This window comes from Bos javanicus, chromosome 19 (assembly GCF_032452875.1).
Source record: "Bos javanicus breed banteng chromosome 19, ARS-OSU_banteng_1.0, whole genome shotgun sequence".
NCBI lineage: Eukaryota > Metazoa > Chordata > Mammalia > Artiodactyla > Bovidae > Bos > Bos javanicus.
In genome coordinates, this window is record NC_083886.1 from 57720341 (window position 1) to 57735029 (window position 14689).

Here is a 14689-nt window from a genome sequence, read left to right on the forward strand (position 1 = left end):
GCTCTGCGCATCACCCTGTTAATCTGGGCCTGAAGAGTCTCTCACTCCGAGGTCTAAGGCGGAGAGTCAAAAAGGAAACGTTCGCCCTCGCATTATCCGTCGCAGCCTAGCAAGATCCTACGCGGCGGCGCTTGGTCTTCTCAGGTCCTTATGCAGGCCCCGCCCCGGCTCGTCTCTCTCAGGTTCTCGCGAGGTTTGAGGCCTCTGGGCCGGCCCGGGCGGCTGCAATATGGCGGAGGCGGAAGGGGAGAGTCTGGAGTCCTGGCTGAGTGAGTATCCACGGCCGAGTCTGTTCGCGCTCGAGCCGCCCCTCTCCCCAGCCCTCGACCCCCTCCCCCGGCCCTGCGGTGGCGCCGCCCGCTAGCCCGCGCCAAGCCTCGCACGCGCCGCGAGCGCCCCGGGATCGCGCCCGTTCCTCAGCTGGGCGGCCCGGCCCGTGCTCTCTGAGCCGCGGCGCCTCCTCTCGCTCCTGCGCGCTGCGCCGTGAGCTCGGGCCCCGCGGGCTCCGCGAAAGCGACAGCCAAGTGCTTCGGGATGACATGCATCGGCGTTTTGGGGAAGCTGTGGTGGGACCGCGCAAGGCCGTGACTCCGGGACCAGGGGACTCTTCCGACCCAGGGGAAAGCTCCGAACTGGGGCTGAAACTCCGGGAGCGTTGGGTGGTGCTGAGCATACCCACATAGCTTCAGAATTTTGACCGTGTATTCCAGGAGAAGTGACTGCTTCGCGCAGGCTGAATGTTTGAGGTGAAAATAATCCAGAGAGAGAGAGGTAAAAAAGAGTACTTTTCCCTGCAGTAACCGAAACATGATGAAAGCTCTGTTGGGGGACCCTTCTCCCCACCCGTCCCCCCGCATGTCTTAACGAGTCATTCGTTGGTAAACTACTCAGCAAAGCTGAGAGACGCAGCCTGATACTGTAGTTCTAGCGGCCTATTGCTATGATTGCTCATTTATATTGCTATTGAGGAAATGCAGGTTAACCATAGCAGGTTGCATTTGGCCGAAGGGTTAGTACGTTGAGTTTACTAAGTATGGGCTAGAGGAGGCCCCTGGAGGCCTGTTTAAGTGAAGACAAATTGGGCAGGGTGATAAGACAGGCTGGAGCCTAGACGCTGCCTCGTGCATTGTGTTATTTACTGGAGCCTGCAGCCTCTTGAGGGGTGATGCCCGTTTCCTCCAATTGCCTGATTCCCCTTGATAAGAAACCCTGTTCAGGTGGTTGAACGCAGGTTACATTTGCAAGGTCTGCAGTTGCGGGCAGGTCACAGCCTTCTGTGTGTATGGAGCTGTTCTCCCAGGAGCTCAGAGTGCTCCAAAGACACTCATTTACCGAGAATCCTAGCAAAGGAGGCACTAGTGTCACAGTGTCACAAAGGAGGACACCTTGGCCCTAGTCAGGTCACTTGCCCAGAGCCACCCAGCTGGATATAAATGACCTCAGCTGAGTCTAACAGGCGAGGTTTAGAGTTTAGACCTGTTTTGGGGGGAGAGGGAGGGTGTCTGTAGAGACTAGAGCTCAGACTGGCCTTTGGCCCTTTCCTGTTACTTAGACTGACGTTTTGGGCAGGTCTCAGGTCTCCCCGCCTCTCCCCCAGTTCTGCTCCCAGAACCCTCTGCTCAGGTCACTGCACTGCTGCCCCCTCTGCCTCGCTGTGACTTCCTGGTATTCTTCCTTGCTTCACCTTCTTCAGCTGGGTGTTCTTGTGCCAGCAACACACGTTCCTCTCCTTTCCTGAGAGCCTTGTTCTCCTTTACATGCTTTGAAACCCATCCCAGCATCTCCTTCCCCACAAACCATCTCTTAATGACTCCAGCCTTCTCTAAAGTCCTGTCATTACTGCAGTTAATCAGTGCTTGATGAGTACCTGCTGTTTGAGGTGTTAACAAAAACTAAGTTCAAAGTCTGCTTTCAGTACTGGTGCTGGAGTGGATAAAGCATTTTTAAGTGAAAAAGCAGGAACCATAAATGCTGAAATACAGACAGTTTATTTTGGGAAATTGGGGATAAGTGAAATGGGAGATGGTTCTCCCAGTGGGGAGATGGCACTTGAGCTAGGCCTTAAAGAATGGGAAAATAGGCTAAGGAAACAGCAGACAGTGGTGTGGAGGGAGCAGGCCGTGTTTGGGGCATGCAGTAACATACGTTTGATTCAAGCAGGGCGTTCCTGTGGGAATGTGGGAGAGAAAGCTGGGAAGAGCCAAACTCTGGACCGGCTCTACTTCCACCGGAAGAAGTCTGTGTCTCCAGTTAAGAGGTTCCCATTCATACTGTGCCTGTTAAGTCAGTGTTCTGGGAAGGTTCCTATAGGTGTTCTGCATAGGATGGATTGGAGCAGAAGTTCTGGAAGCAAGTGAGAAATCAGGAGGTCAGGGCAGGAGTAAGAAAACAATTTTAAAAAGACACTGGGGTTTCCCAGATGGCTCAGTGGTAAAAAAAAAAAAAATCTGCCTACCATTGCAGGAGAGGTAAGAGACTCCGGTTTGATCCCTGGGTCAGGAAGATCTCTTGGAGTACAAGATGGCAACCAATCCCAGTATTCTGGCCTGGAAAATTCCATGGAGAAAGGAGCCCGGTGGGCTACAGTCCGTGGGGTTGCAAAGAGTCAGACACGACTGAGTGAGCACAGCACACAAAAAGACATTGAGGTGAATTCCCTGGCAGGTCAGTGGTTAGGACTCTGCGCTTTCACTGCCGAGGGCCAGGGCTCAATCCTGGTAAAGGAGCTAAGACCCTACAAGCCTCGAGGGGAAGAAACATAGTAAAGACATGGAGAAAGAAGAGATCAGGACTGACTAGTGAAAACGGATGAGGAGAGGGAAGAAGGAGCCTTCAGACCTGGGTGCCTGGGGTTGGGGCAAAGGGAGCTTTGGAATGGTGGCACCATTTATAGAAATAGGGAAGTCAGGGAGGAGGAACGATGAGTGTTTTTAGACTCGTTTCTGCACCAAATGAGCACTTATAATTACACTGTCTTGTTTTGCTCCGGTTGTTTCTCGTGTGTTGCCTAACCTCCTCAGGGTAGCATCCGAATCTTGTACTTTTCCTGTAGTTCCTCCAGGGCCTAACTTGTCTGCTTAGTTTTCTGTGGCTGTTTAACAAAAGACTTGGTGGTTGACTAAGTCTCCCTTGATTCAAGACCTTCGCACTGAAGTTTGCCGCTTGACTTCCCCTGCATCCTTATCCTTGCTCCGTGGAACTTGTCACTGGACTGTTTGAGCCGTGTTGGGGCGGGGTGGCCATTGCCGTTCCCCTCCCTCCTGGACCAGAGGTCCCACAACAGTCATGGCTAGTTGAAAATGAGAGCAGGATGTATAGAGGCAGAGACACGGACTAGCACAAGGCTGTCAACAGAGACCCCAAAATAGAAACCTGGAGGCCACAGGGGCGGTTCTGGAAGGCAGGATCCACAGGGGAGGCCCTGGCGTCACCTCTGTTGCAGGTGAAGGAGAACGTTGAGTGGGTGGTGGGTGTGTGCATCTGTCGGGAGGCGGTGGGCAGGCGGGGCGCCTGAGTCACCCCAAGTTATCTCCAGAGGTTCTTGCAGTTCCTGTGGGTGACTGAGGTCTGCTGTCTCAGCTGGCTGGAGAGTGGGGGGAGATCCTCAGAAGTGGGGCGAACCGTGGCTGAAACCGGGGCTGTGTGTTCATGTGTAGGCCAAGAGCTCCCTGCAGGTTTTCGGTGGAAAAGTCTATTGGGGGACAGGAAGTGGGATTCTCGAGCTGTCAAATGAAAATGAGAAGTAGGTGGGAGCGTTCCTGGAAGCAGAAATGGAGTCGTGGCAGCCCTGGCCAGGGCACGTTTTTGCTGAACGCCCGTGGCTTTGTGTCCGTGTGTGGGGAGGGGAGGGGCTGTGCGCATGTCCCCTGTGTCTGTGACATCTTTTCCAGTGGCAAACAGTGGAAGGCGTGTGACTGCTCCAAAATGATTGTAGTGACAGGGGCAAGTATGCCCTCAAACCAACTTATTTTTGTATCCCACACTCTCTTAATGTCATATGAGAACTCCAAGCATCTCAAATGCTAGGGATTAGTAACAAAGTCACGCTGACACCTGAGAAAATTTTAGGCACCTGGTGGGGGGAGACTCAGGGCTTCTCTGGAGGGTGACAGCTAGTAGGTCCCTGTGGCAACAAATAGCCCCTCTTGATAGAATTAATCTCCCTTCCCTCCAGGCATGACATTTCCAAGGGCCTGCTAATTCTCTTTTCAAGACTGAGAACTGACATCTCTCTTTTCCCCCAAATATGATCCTAAACCACCAGAATTTTCTGGCCTCCAGAGCAGAAATGCTGCCCCGCACGCACCGCGCGGGACGCTGCAGGTCTCCCCTCTGCCGCTGGGTGGAAACGCTGCCCCGCACGCACAGCGCGGGACGCTGCAGGTCTCCCCTCTGCCGCTGGGTGGCGCCTGCTGCCTTGTGATGCTTGTTGTGGGGCGGGGTATGCGGCTGGCTAGGAGTCCCTGTTAGGATTCGAGCGTGGAGCTAGTGATTTTTAACATTAGGAAAAGGGAAGTGAAGAAACAGTCACGAGCAATCAGAATTCAGGAATCTCTAACATCACCCCTTGTTGGGAAGGGCTTTTTCAAGGCTTTCACTCTACTTTTGGCCCTGGCGGAAATCTGCTGGAGGAGCCTGGACTTAAAAAAGGATACACGCCTTCAGTCTTCCGTTCGTCTTCTGAACCTGAAGCCCTAAATTTAGCAAACAGCTTGAGAGTGCTTTCTGGAAGAGGCTGACTCCAAGATCTGAATCAGAGATGGGAACGCATTTAACCACCGTCAGCTGGGGCCGTCCTCTCTAAGCACAGGATCTGGGCATGACGGAGAATAGAGGACACATGCCAAGTGCTAGGAGACTGGGCATTACCTCTTGGAGTTTAAACCCTGGGAGACCCTCTTCAGTGCTTGTCTTTGTCCTTGATCGTGGAAGACCATTTAAACTCAGGGATGCTGCTTACTCAAGCTTAGGTTCTGTTTCTGTGACCCCAGGGACAGACAGCACGATTTGTGCTTAGAGGGCTCAGTAAACGTCGTTAACTTACCTTAAAATGAGAAGCTTCAGATTTGTTTTCTCTTTTGTTTGTAACTTTCAGAATACTGGACAGAAAGCGATATTTGTACGGAATTCCGTAGTGGTCCAGGGGCTAAGACTCAGCTCTGTCACTGCTTAGGGCCGAGGTTCAATCCCTGGTCAGGGAACTAAGATCCTAGAAGCCATGTGGCACAACCAAAAAAAGGGTTTTTTTGAGTATTTGTATTTGAGTTGCTGTCTGACTGAACTATTGCGTCTTCTCCATTAGAGAAGAAATCATCACATCAGTGCCTTAAAAATGTGAGGGAAACCTTCCACAGCGTCCTCCTTGCTCTCTGTAACAACTCGTCGTCTTCTCTCCCCAGATAAAGCCACCAATCCTTCTAACCGCCAGGAGGACTGGGAATACATAATTGGCTTTTGTGATCAGATCAACAAGGAGCTTGAAGGGTGAGTCTCAAACTGTTAGGGGGCAGGTGAGGGATGGTTGACTGGGGAAGTGAGAAACTGGCAAAGGAGGGCTGGCCATGCGGCCGAGGGCCAGCGTCCTGAAAGTGTGATTTTGCTGGTCTCCAGGCCACAGATCGCCGTCCGACTGCTGGCCCATAAGATCCAGTCTCCACAGGAATGGGAGGCAGTCCAGGCCCTGACGGTAGGTTTTTCGTGCTGGTGATGGATTTTCACGAGTCCGCTGGCGTCTCTGAGGGGGTCAGGGCTCACGCCCTCTGCCAGCTGAGCATCCTGGATACAAACTAGACTTACCTGGACCTGCACAGTCAGTTGCTCCACAGATGCATGTGCCCCTGTGCCAGGCCCAAGCATCATGGATGACCGAGTGTGGACACGAGGTCTGATGGGAGAAGCAGAGAGGCCAGGGCACAGGGATGGTGGCCGTGGGCCCTGGGGTGGGGCTCAGAGAGGCTGACAGAGCTGTCTTGCCAGGTAAGAGCTGGCCAAGTGTAATTTGTTCTGTAGCTAAAAATGATGTGGATTGCTAGTGAAGGCATCACCCCATTGGGCAGATCTTAGTGTTTATTCAGACTTGGGGGATTCAGGACGCAGAGCCGAGTGCGGTGCTGGGGCGCCTCCGGGCTTTCCCCTGAGCCAGGATGCCCGGGTTCTCTCCTGACTCCCTTTAGCTCCTGGAAGGGCGGGAGGGAGGTGTTGGGGAAAGGCGCTTAGCCTATGCACATGCCTGTGCTGTGTCCTCCGCAGAGCGAAGGTTCTCCAGTGGGGGCGGCTCTGTCCCCCGGGCACCCAGGGCAGTGTCTGGAGACACTGTTGGTGGTCACAGGTCGGGGGGTGCTACTGGCATCCACGTGGGTGGAGCCTGGGCTGCTGCTGAGCATTCTGTAGTGCCCAGGACAGGCTCCCAGAACAAGTACCTGGCCCAGAATGTCCGTAGTAGTGCGGTTGAAAATTCCTGATTTACAAAGATGGAAGCCGGGGCAGGGGGCAGCACTTGGGTGGTGCACTCCTTGGCATAAACTCAGGTGCCAGGCCCCACAGCAGCACCTGAGAACTTGAGGCCCCAGAGGGAAGATCGATGGGGCTCAGGGCGGGAAAATAGCATGTCCATCTAAGATGGAGAAACAGAATTGAAACATCCTCTCCGGCCTGCCCAACATGTTGATCAGCTTGTGGAAAGAGCCCTGAATCAGAGGAGCATGTGGTCTCTGCCTCCATCTTCTTACCTGTGAAGCCCGAGGGCAGGATTTGCAGGCAGGCCCCCTCCAGGGCTGACCGTCTCACTGTCTTGTTATCTGGGCTTCAGGGTTTTTTACTTTAGTTTCTGCTGAGCTTCCCCAGAGGGGTTTGCACCTGGAGGGACTCTCTGTGAGTAACCCCACCGCCCTGATGTCCCCAGGGCCGCCTCTCCTGGTTAGGTGCTTCCTCGGGCGAGTGTTGCTGGCCAAGTGCCAGGTCCTGGCCTGAGCGCCTGGCCTCTGTGCTCCAGGTGCTGGAAGCCTGCATGAAGAACTGCGGGAGGAGGTTCCATAACGAAGTGGGGAAGTTCCGCTTTTTGAATGAGTTGATCAAGGTCGTCTCTCCGAAGGTCAGTCGGTAGCAGTTTCATTTCTCAGAACTTCTTCTGTGTTCCTCCCCCTCCCACCTCCCGCCTTACCGGCTTTCACCACGCGAACCAGCGTCTCCACGGGGCTGGGGTTCCTGGGTCCTGTGCTCAGAGGATGCTGTGCTGAGGGTAGACCTGCACACAGGGACGTCTCTGCTGCCCTCCCGGCCTCACTGTGCCCGCTGACTGCTCTCACGTGGCTGCCCTCGTCTCTTGACCACGGCCACAGAGTAGTGTCGCTTCAGCTCCGGGCACCTGCTTATGGCAGAGGGGACACTTCTTCACAGCGAAGGCATTCTCGTTCACTCCTTCGGGAGAAAGTGCAGTTGTGTGTCTGGCCTGTTGTGCGTGAACACAGTGACGAGCTTCCGGCCCCCTGCCTGAGCGGAGTCTGTGCCCCATGGATGCCGCTCCCCTCCCCCGTGCTGGCTCACACCCACGGTCTGGAGGCGGCTTGGGGATTGTAGCCAGTTAGCAGCCGTTTCATTGCTGTGAGCACAGCCTCCCCACTGTCTCTCCTCCAGGCCACATGCACTCAGCTTTCCCATTTCCTTTGCTCCTTAGTACCTGGGGGACAGGGTGTCTGAGAAAGTGAAGACCAAGATTATTGAGCTGCTTTATAGCTGGACGTTGGCCTTGCCGGAAGAATCAAAGATCAAGGATGCCTACCACATGTTGAAGAGACAGGGTACGCGGGTGTCTGCCCAAGCAGGGGGCACTGGGCTGAGCTTTGAGGGGCTGAGGTGTGTGCGGCCTGCAGGCCTGGTCCCGGGGGCACCCCCTTGCTGTGTGGGAAAGGGTGCCAGGGTGGCCCAGCCTGTGCGACTGCTGCTCCTTCCCCTTTCAGGCATCGTGCATTCCGACCCGCTGATCTCTGTGGACAGGACGCTGATCCCGTCTCCACCACCTCGTCCCAAAAACCCCGTTTTTGATGACGAGGAGAAATCCAAGGTAAAGTCCTCGATGGGGCATGGGCTCGCTCAGCGCTGGGGTGCACTCGGCTCCTGTGTGTTCCCAGGAGGTGCTGCCGTCCCTCCGCCTCTAATGCCCTCCTCTTCCAGCTTTTAGCCAGGCTGTTGAAAAGCAAAAACCCGGACGACCTGCAGGAGGCCAACAAGCTCATCAAGTCCATGGTGAAGGAGGTGGGTGGGCCCTGAGCCCTGGGGAGGAGGAGCCCGTGGCCCCAGAGCAGCGGTCCCTTCCCCTGTCCCCAGGGCTCACCCGCACATGGGAGCAGGGGGCGGATAGGAGAGAGGAGCGGGAGCCGTGGGGCCAGGCTTGGGGGCAGGCGGGCTGCTGCTTTGAAAGAAGAGCTGTCGGTTGAGTCTGAGGCCAGTGGTCCCAAGAATCACGTGTTGAAAGGAGCTTCCGTGGGGCGGGCCTTGGCCTGCATGTTCCCGGGGCAGGTGTGCACCCTCCCTGGCGGGGTTTGGGGGGCAGTGGGCCAAGTCCAGCTGAGCTCTCACTCCTTGGTCCTCTCTGGTGCAGGATGAGGCGCGGGTCCAGAAGGTGACCGAGCGTCTGCACACCTTAGAGGAGGTCGATAACAGCGTGAAGCTGCTCGGTGAGATGCTGCGTCACTACAACAGGGAGGGCTCTGCAGAGGCAGACAAGGAGCTCATGAAGGTAGGCCCCAGGAGAGGGCGTCTCTGCCCCGAGATGCTGCTGCACACCTGGCAGTCCTTCTCCGCCAGCAGCCAAGCCGAGAGCGGTGGTGCCCCCGAGCGCCCGTGAGCTGTGGCTGATTCACTCCACGCACCCTCCGTCTGTGTGACTCTGCAGACCCGCCTCGGGCGTGCCCCTGCTCACCACCTCGCATTCTGCCTGGGGATGCTTGGGCAGAGAAAGGCCCACCCTGGTTCCCTGATGTGCGCCTCTGTCCTCGGTCACATACAGACTATGAATTCTGAGGCATGTACCAGGCTGGGAGTGGGAAGGGACCTGCTGTCCTGGCGGCCTCTCCACCTGAGCAGGTGTCTTGTGACGCAGAGTGGCCGAGGCTGGCAGCAGGAAGATGTGTGTGCAGAGCCTGACTCTGCCAGGAGCTGACCTGATACTAGGGGAGCCTGGACTCTGGTGTGGGCGCTTGGTTGGGTGATCTCCTAGAGCTGACCACGGTGCCAGGGGAGCCGGGACTCTGCGTGGATGCTGGGTTAGGTGATCTGGGTTAAGTGTGGTACCACCTAACCCATGTACCAAGGGAGCCGGAACTTGGTGGCATGGATGGTGGGTTGGGTGATCTGGCAGCTTGAGTTTTCCTGCCTGGGTCTCTATTAGGAGCTGTTTGATCGGTGTGAGAACAAGAGGCGGACGTTATTCAAACTCGCCAGCGAGACCGAGGACAATGACAGTAGTTTAGGTGAGCGGACTGGGAAGGGTGGTTGAGGGGGTGACCCGGGGATTTGGATGTGTGTGGTGGGGGCATTGTCAGGCTGGGAGTGACAGGTTTCTTTCTGGTACTAGGGGACATCTTACAGGCCAGTGACAACCTCTCCCGGGTCATCAACTCTTACAAGACAGTCGTTGAAGGGCAGGTCGTCAACGGTGAGGTGGTGACCTCAGCCATTCCCGACTTGGAAGGTAAAGTGTTCTGGTTTCCTGCTCCCTCTGGAGCAGCCTGGGGCCCCGCTGCAGGGTGACCCCATGTCAGCCCACAGGCCTGAGGGGACCCTGAGCCCCGCTAAGCGCCTCCCGGGAGGTCACACGGGGTCTCCCCCACCCACTGCCTCCCCCAGTTCTTCACGGCTGCCCGGACAGGTGCTCTGGGAGGCGGTCAGAGGCTGTGCTCAGGGTCCCTCTCCCCCCGCACAGCCCGGGAGGGACCCCCAGTGATTCCTGTCCCCTTCCGTTTCCATCCAGGAAACCAAGGCACTCTCATCGACCTTGCCGAGGTGGAGGCGCCGAGCGGCCCGCCCCCAGCGCTGGCCCCTGCCCCCGCCGGCTCAGGCATCCCTGTCCTCCCCCCGCCTCCCCAGGCCTCGGGCCCTGGGCGCAGCCACTCGGCCGGCCAGCCCGAGGCGCCCCCAGGGCCCAGCAGCACGAGCAACGCCCTCAGCCTGCTGGACGAGGAGCTGCTCTGCTTGGGTGCGTATTGGAGGGGGCTGCTCGGGGCTTCCGGGGCCTCAGTGAGGAGAGGTGCTGGGGATGCCCAGAGGGGGACCCCGGGTGCTTAGCAAAGGTGGGAAGTAGGGCCCAGGGCAGTGTCCTCGGGTGGACATCCTGTCTGGCTGTGCTCCCCCTTCCCCGGGAGGCGCCCCCCACAGCATAAAGACGGAAGAGGGTCTGTTCCCCTCCGGAAGCTATAGGGGACGCCCTGCCACCCTTGGGCGGCCTGGTGGTCACGTGACCCTCCCTCAGGTGAGGTGGGGCTGGGGCCGCGCCAGCCCAGAGCCTCTTCCACCACAGCCATTTCCTCTGTCCTCAGGCCTCACCGACCCGGCGCCCAGTGCTCCTCCCGCCAAGGCGGCTGGGAACAGCCAGTGGCCCCTGCTCCAGGTAGGGGTGGGCGCTGTGTTGCCTCCACTTCCCAGCCTCGTCCTGGCTCCAGGCACCGTCCCGCACATAGCACTTTGCCCACTCTATCCACAGGATGGCTGCTCATGCAGGGGGCTCAGCCCAGCCCCCAGGAACAGCGTTGGGGGCGGGTGGGGGTGGAGAGCCCGCAGCCTCTGACGCCTGCAGGGCCCCCTCACTCCTGCTTTTGTTCTCCAGAGCGAGCGGTCAGACCTGGACTTCTTCAGCCCCAAACCCGGGCCGGGAGCCTGTAGCCCCACAGACGGGCCTCTCCTCCAGCCTTCAGTGGCCCCCATAGGCAGTTCCCAGGCCCCGGTGGCCCCAGCTGGCGTTCCTGCCCCCACAGCCAGCCCCTTCTTCTCCACTGGCCTGGCCTCAGCTCTGGCCCCAAAGGCTGAGCCCATCGCCCCTGGGCACCGTGGTTCCGCTTTGGGCGACAGCACCCTGCACCAGCTGGATGCCCTCGACCAGCTTCTGGAAGAGGCCAAAGCGTAATGAGCGGGAGGGGGCGCTGGGGAGGCAGCCCCAGGGGGTTGGCGGGAGTTCCCTCTGTCTGGTGGGTCGGCTGGAATCTAGAAGCGGGATGCAGGGAGAGCTGGCTCTAATCCGGGGGCCCCCGTGCGGGGCGGCCAGCAGCTCTGCCTGGCCTTCGACACGCCTTGTCCTCCTTCCTGCTGCCCAGGACCTCGGGCCTGGTGAAACCTGCCACCTCCAGCTGCTTCCTGGGCGCTGCCGTCCCCCCTCTGCTCCCCAGTGGCACCTCTGCTCGGCCTCTCCTCCCCCTCTCCGCGGGGCCCAGCAGCCCTCTCTTCCAGGCCCAGGGCAGCCCCATGAAGGGGCCCGAGCTCTCCCTGGCCAGTGTCCACGTGCCCCTGGAGTCTATCAAACCTAGTAGGTGTTGGAGGCTCGGGGTGAGGGGCGGGGGTCCCAGCCTGCAGAGGTGTGGGCTGCATGGCAAGGGATGGGTGGGTCCAGGCTTTCTCGCCAGGGTCCCTTAGAGCCATACGCGGCCTTCCGTACCGTGTTGCAGTCTGTGCTCGTCCCCGCTGTGCACTTGGGAGGTTCTTCCCAGGCTCCTTCAGGAGCTTCCTGGTCCCGGGGCCACTGTGACCTCTCGCTTGGCTGCGGTGCTTTGTCTCAGGCCCACCTCTCCCCCCACCCTCACCTGCCCCGTTCTTACATACAGGCAGCGCCCTTCCTGTGACAGCCTATGATAAAAACGGCTTCCGCATCCTCTTCCATTTTGCCAAGGAGTGTCCTCCAGGACGGCCTGACGTGCTGGTGGTGGTGGTGTCCATGCTGAACACGGCTCCCTTGCCCATCAAGAGCATCGTGCTGCAGGCCGCAGTGCCCAAGGTATCCCCGCTCCCTGGGGCCTCTTCCTGCACCCACGTGTCCACACCCCGTTCCCCCTCAAGGGCACCTGCCATCTCTTCAAAGGAACCTGTCTCTCTCTTTAGTCAATGAAAGTGAAGTTGCAGCCACCCTCTGGGACAGAACTCTCTCCTTTCAGCCCCGTCCAGCCACCTGCAGCCATCACGCAGGTCATGCTGCTGGCCAACCCACTGAAGGTGAGCTGGAGCTGGGGACCCCACCTGAAAGCCCTGGCTGCCCCAGGTTAGATGCCTGCGTCCACCGCCTCCCAGCCTGGACTGTTACCACTTCTCCTGCGTCCCTTTTCCACCCTGGCCCAATGGCTGAGTGAAGATGGGGTGGTAGGAGCAGGGTATGTCCCCTGCACGAAAGCACCCCAAGGGTATCAGAGAAGGGGTGTCTGACACGAGGCCCCTCTGCTGCAGGAGAAGGCGAGGCTTCGGTACAGGCTGACCTTCGCCTTGGGGGAGCAGCTGAGCACCGAGGTGGGTGAGGTGGACCAGTTCCCCCCTGTGGAGCAGTGGGGGAACCTATGACCCCAGAGGACACGTGTCAGCTGCACTTTGGAGCCCAGGCAGGCAATCCCGAGAGGGGAGGCTCTCCAGGCCTGGTCTTCCTTCATGTCCTAACCGCTGTGCTTAAGACCTTTGACGTGGAACAGGGGCCCGGGCCGCTGCTGCCAGGAGCCGAGCCGCTGCTGTGATCTCTCTTCCTTCGGCCCCTAAAAGGACCTGTTTTTTTATCTACCTGTGTGACTTGAAGTGGCCACGTACATCAGGAGTGGGGAGTGGCCCCAGGTGCCGCCCCGGGACATGGCCCCAAGGCTGGAGTGGGTTTTCCCCTTGCGCTGGCATCCTCTGATGCAGAGACTCAGGGCCCTCCTTCAGGACCACGTCCTCACATCCCCAGTTCTCAGTCCCCCTGCTACCCAGGCTTCCCCTTGGCAGGCTCCTGGGAGGAGGACACAGCCCACGGCTCCCGGATGGCCCTGGGCCCAGGGCGCTGGTACTGCCAGATCGCCACCCCTGCCTTCTGTGGGCAGCACGACCCTGGAATGGGCACCAGAGGAGTTGTGCTGGGCCCTGGCAGCAGCAGGCTGTGTCCCATGGACATCACGGTAGGATGAGGAGCTCAAGCTGCTAGAAGTAGAACTTGGCCTTGCGGCAGCCTAAACTACACCCAGAAAAGGAAATGGGAGAGAGCAGTGTTGTGCCTTCTCCGGAAGCAGGTACCCAGCACTTTCTGGGAAAAGGGTGCCTCCTGCCGTGGGAATAGGCCATCTCCCTCACTCACTACCTCTTGCTCAGCGTGGAACAAACTGCTGTGCTGCCTCTGAAGGGGAGGACAGCACCCTGTGTCCCGCTTTGGCCCACCTCCTCCCACCAGATGGCCTGCGGGGTGGCTGGCTGTTGGGAACAGGAAGCCTCAGGATCAGGCGCGTTGCACTAAACTTATGTCCTTACCTGCTGCCCAGAAACCCCGAGTCCCCAGCTGCCAAGGGGCACTGTCGGCGATATGTTGGGTCTGGAGGTGGTGAGATTAGGGGCCTTGCTTGAATCGAGTCACCAGACCCTATTGCTTCAGCAGTGCTCCATCCACTGGCTACAGCTAGGCCGGGGAGTCCAGGCCTCACGGGGCGACAGGCAGGTGAGACCCAGCCGCTGGGGAATGAGCACATGGCTCACCTGCACTCAGCTGGATGAGCCAGAGCCAGCTCCAGGGAGAGGCAGCCCTGACCCCTCCCTGCTCTTGCCAGGCTTCCTTAATCAAGAGGCCATCGCCCCCTCCCCTCCCCTCATCAGCGAGCAGGTTTCACTGCTTCATTAGGACAGACGAAAGAAAGTGAATCCATTTTACTTCTTAAGGAGTAAATCCAAGAGCTCCAGAGATGGGCTGCTGCAGCCCTGGGAAGCTCTGTGGGACTACTACACGGAATGTACCTTTACAATAAGCTTTAGACTTTAGAGTTATTTATGAGTGTTACTCCTTACTATTGAGGTCACTTCGTGACACAAAACTGTACTAGATATATCAACTGCTGCCCTTGTTTTGCTGCATGTTAAATAAAACCATTTTTGCCCTATTTGGAATCTTTCTAATACAGATACCAGTCACCCCAGTGTGGGGAAAGGTGCCACTTGGGAATTCCAAACGCAGGCAGGCAGCTATGCTGGTGCCACCTGAGGTTTCTGTTAAAACATAAGTTCCTAGACTGTTTCCTTTTTTAAAGAAGATAACCAGCCAAGGGGAAAGATGAGGGGAAGGGCTAGTTAAGGAGTTCAGGATGGACATGTACACACTGCTATATTTGAGCGAGATAACCAACAAAGAACCTACTGTATAGACAGCACAGGGAACTCTACTCAATGTCACGGTTACAGGGCAGCCTGGACGGGAGGGGAGTTTGGGGGAGAATGGACACGTGTATGTGTATGGCTGAGTCGCTCCGCTGTTCACCTGAAACTGTCACAACAATGTTAACCGGCAGTACTCCAGCACAAGATAAAAAGCTGAATTAAAATAACCAGAAAGTTAACAGATGATTCTGAGGTGAAGCCAAGTTTCAGATGCACAAGCAAACCACTCAACACTCTTGTTCAGGTTTCGACCTGCAGGCAGGAGGGCTCTGTGTTCCCTGTAACTTCTCTCCAAGGTGGCTACCTCAGGTTTCCAGTGCTGGCAGCTTAAAACCTC

At 57.7% G+C, this 14689-nt stretch overlaps 1 protein-coding gene across 4 annotated transcripts; it reads left to right on the forward strand.

Moving 5' to 3' along the window:
- Positions 1-182: 182 nt before the first annotated feature.
- Positions 183-14078, forward strand: GGA3 (golgi associated, gamma adaptin ear containing, ARF binding protein 3). 4 transcript variants are annotated; one of them, XM_061392849.1, is made up of 17 exons: positions 183-269; positions 5400-5484; positions 5611-5686; positions 6902-7090; positions 7673-7796; positions 7956-8059; positions 8170-8250; positions 8597-8734; positions 9386-9467; positions 9572-9688; positions 9968-10192; positions 10533-10603; positions 10820-11112; positions 11304-11512; positions 11808-11977; positions 12082-12192; positions 12421-14078. In XM_061392849.1, the coding sequence occupies exons 1-17, from the start codon at positions 230-232 to the stop codon at positions 12529-12531; spliced, it is 2226 nt and encodes a 741-aa protein (XP_061248833.1). In that variant the 5' UTR covers positions 183-229; the 3' UTR covers positions 12532-14078. The 4 variants fall into 4 exon arrangements, with proteins under 4 accessions (XP_061248833.1, XP_061248834.1, XP_061248837.1 ...); XM_061392850.1 differs by having other exon boundaries at positions 6992-7090; XM_061392853.1 differs by lacking the exon at positions 12421-14078 and having other exon boundaries at positions 6992-7090; positions 12062-12175.
- Positions 14079-14689: the final 611 nt, after the last annotated feature.

What these genes read in the sequence shown, in the direction of transcription:
- GGA3 (XM_061392849.1), top strand. Translation starts at nt 230, where the DNA reads ATGGCGGAGGCGGAAGGGGAGAGTCTGGAGTCCTGGCTGA. An exon ending in TCAAGTCCATGGTGAAGGAG is followed by an intron (nt 8,251 to 8,596) that starts GTGGGTGGGCCC and finishes TCTCTGGTGCAG; the next exon opens with GATGAGGCGCGGGTCCAGAA. An exon ending in GGACAATGACAGTAGTTTAG is followed by an intron (nt 9,468 to 9,571) that starts GTGAGCGGACTG and finishes TTCTGGTACTAG; the next exon opens with GGGACATCTTACAGGCCAGT.